At 39.3% G+C, this 2,452-nt stretch overlaps 1 protein-coding gene across 1 annotated transcript in view; it reads left to right on the forward strand.

The window, feature by feature from the left end:
* The window catches only part of ATP13A4 (ATPase type 13A4), a 161,341-nt gene that overhangs the window by 81,093 nt on the left and 77,796 nt on the right, over positions 1-2,452 (forward strand). Inside the window, exon 6 of the mRNA XM_012639862.1 lies at positions 1,154-1,288. Coding sequence (XP_012495316.1) covers positions 1,154-1,288 — 135 coding nt within the window. The remainder of the gene's footprint in view (positions 1-1,153; positions 1,289-2,452) is intronic.

The following is a 2,452-nucleotide window of genomic DNA, read 5'->3' on the forward strand; positions in this document are numbered from 1 at the left end:
GTCCGAAATGATAGGAAGAAAAAAAATACCCATCTATTCAGCCTTATTAGTTCTACTGATCTCAAGGTGTATGTGGGAGGGAAAGAAGGACTTGACCATCATTTACTCAGTTGATGTTTTCCTCTTGGATTCTATCACTGGGCTTATCACTTTGCATTTGACAGTGATTGTTATCAAACCATATCACCATAGCTCTACTCTACCTTCCCCTGTGCTCCACCTCCCCTCCCCCCTGCTTTAAAAAAAAAAAGGTAACTAAGCTCAAGGTGCTTTCTCAATATTTCCAGCAATATTTCAAGCATCAAAGAAACCAAAACAAATTGATAAGAACAGTTTCTGTGTGCTTCCTTTCTAATCAGAGAAAAGGATTACCGTTCCTGTTTTAGACAGAAGAAAACCAACTAGAGGGAATTTGAGTAAGGGCACAAAGTGTTTTTAGCCATAGCAGAATTACAACTGCTAGAGTTAACATCTGCTCTGACCCACAGCATTCTAAATGCTCAATTGCAGCTTACCACTTTCAGCGCAGCTCACCGCTTATGAGAAAACGTAGTCTTCAATTCACCCATTAGCCTAAAGTTTTTTAATGCCTTTGTACATGGCCACTGTTATGTCATAGGGAAGGACAATAGGTTAGAAGGTTAACTTTGTAAACTTCAACTAATACTTCACCTTTCTGAAGGGCAGTAAATGTAAACAGGAGATGCTAATATCTACTTTACAATTATTGCAATGGTCAACATAATGATACATGAGACACTACTTTGTAAACTGTAAAATGCAGCAGTGAATTAAAGTAAGTTCTCTGGGGTCAGATTGCCCAGACTTAAGTCTTGGCTCTGTGACAGTCATAGTTGTGTGACTTTGGACAAGATCTAAGGCTCAGCTTCCTTATCTTTACAAAGAAGATATACGATAACTTCTGGTTAATAAGGTAATTATGGGAATTAAATGAGTAAATTTGGGTAAAGTTGCTTAGTGCAATGTCTAGCACATGACAATTGCTGAATAAATATAATAAAAAGAAGAATATGGAAATTGTGTGGGATCATTTATGTTATGGAGATGATTATGAAAACAAACAAGTCAATGAATAGCTAAGTGTGACGCCTAAAAATCTCCCTTGTCTTCCTGTTTTTATTTCTGCCAACAGGTTCTAAATCCATTTTATGTATTTCAACTCTTCAGTGTCTGTTTGTGGTTCAGTGAAGACTATAAGGAATACGCTTTTGCCATCATAATCATGTCCGTCATTTCCATTGCCTTGACAGTGTATGATCTCAGGGAGGTGAGTGTTTCCACTAATTCTATGGTCTCAGAAAGAGAGTAGTAGTGACATCATTGAAATTTTGTTAAAGAGAGGAATCGGGAAGCAGTCGTCACCCACCCCATATTAAATGAGACCAGATTGGTAAATATCTAGCAAAATAGCCAATGCTCAGCAAGCTAGTCTTTTCCCTTCCCTCATGTCTCAATCCCTAACCTTTCAAGTTATTTTTCCCCCTCTCTTTATCTTACTCAAGATCGATGGGCCATTACAATATGCAAATGTTTATGAATTGTGAATGAATGGAAAAATACATGCAAAGAATACTGCTGGATCTTGAAAATGGTGAAAGATGGAAGTGGAGGAATCTCTGTTTAATATGAACTCCCTTGCCCATCTTTTTGTTGGTGCTAATTTGCCAAGGCCCCAGTTCAACACCTGGCTTTTTCATGTCTGTGCTAGGGAATCTAGGTGCAATCACATAGAACAGATTGGTTGATTACACTATAAATTCATGAATGCCAACCTCACCTGAGCAAGCTTTCTGTACATCTCTGGTGCACTCCCATTCTCTGAAATTAAGGTTTGAAACCATTTCCCACTTCTGGTTTCTGAGATACCTATTGTCCTGTAGCCCACTTTTCCTCCAATTCAGCAGATAATCCATTCACTTATTTCACAAAGAAGATGGAAGCCATATGGCAGGAATTTGCTCAACTCTCCATTATCCGACAGCCAAATGACCCAACTCTCCAGCCCTCTTCCTCCCTGACATCTCATTTTAGTGGAGGAGGTGCCCTCTGCCTGTGCTTGAGATACCATCCTCTCCCACCATCCTGGTGCCTATGCAGTCCATGAATAACTCCTTCTCTCTCCTTCTCCCCCAAGATCCTTCCCACCAACACTTAACATACTCGAGCTTCTCCCAACTTAAAAACAAAACTCAAACAAACACAACACTTACTTATCTTGACCGTGCTTCTAACTTCAGCTACTATTGTATCTCTCTTCTCTCTTTTACAGCAAAACTTCTTGAGTCCTTATGCCCATTCTCATCATTTACTTATCTCCCTCTCTTCACTCATGCTAACCTGGCTTTCTCTTTCATGACTCCATTTAAACAGCCCTTGCCGAGGTCACCACTATCATCCTCAAACCCATAGATCATTTTAAAATTAAAAAAAA

Source organism: Propithecus coquereli, unplaced genomic scaffold (genome assembly GCF_000956105.1).
Source record: "Propithecus coquereli isolate 6110/MARCELLA unplaced genomic scaffold, Pcoq_1.0 Scaffold10, whole genome shotgun sequence".
In the NCBI taxonomy this organism is placed as follows: Eukaryota; Metazoa; Chordata; class Mammalia; order Primates; family Indriidae; genus Propithecus; species Propithecus coquereli.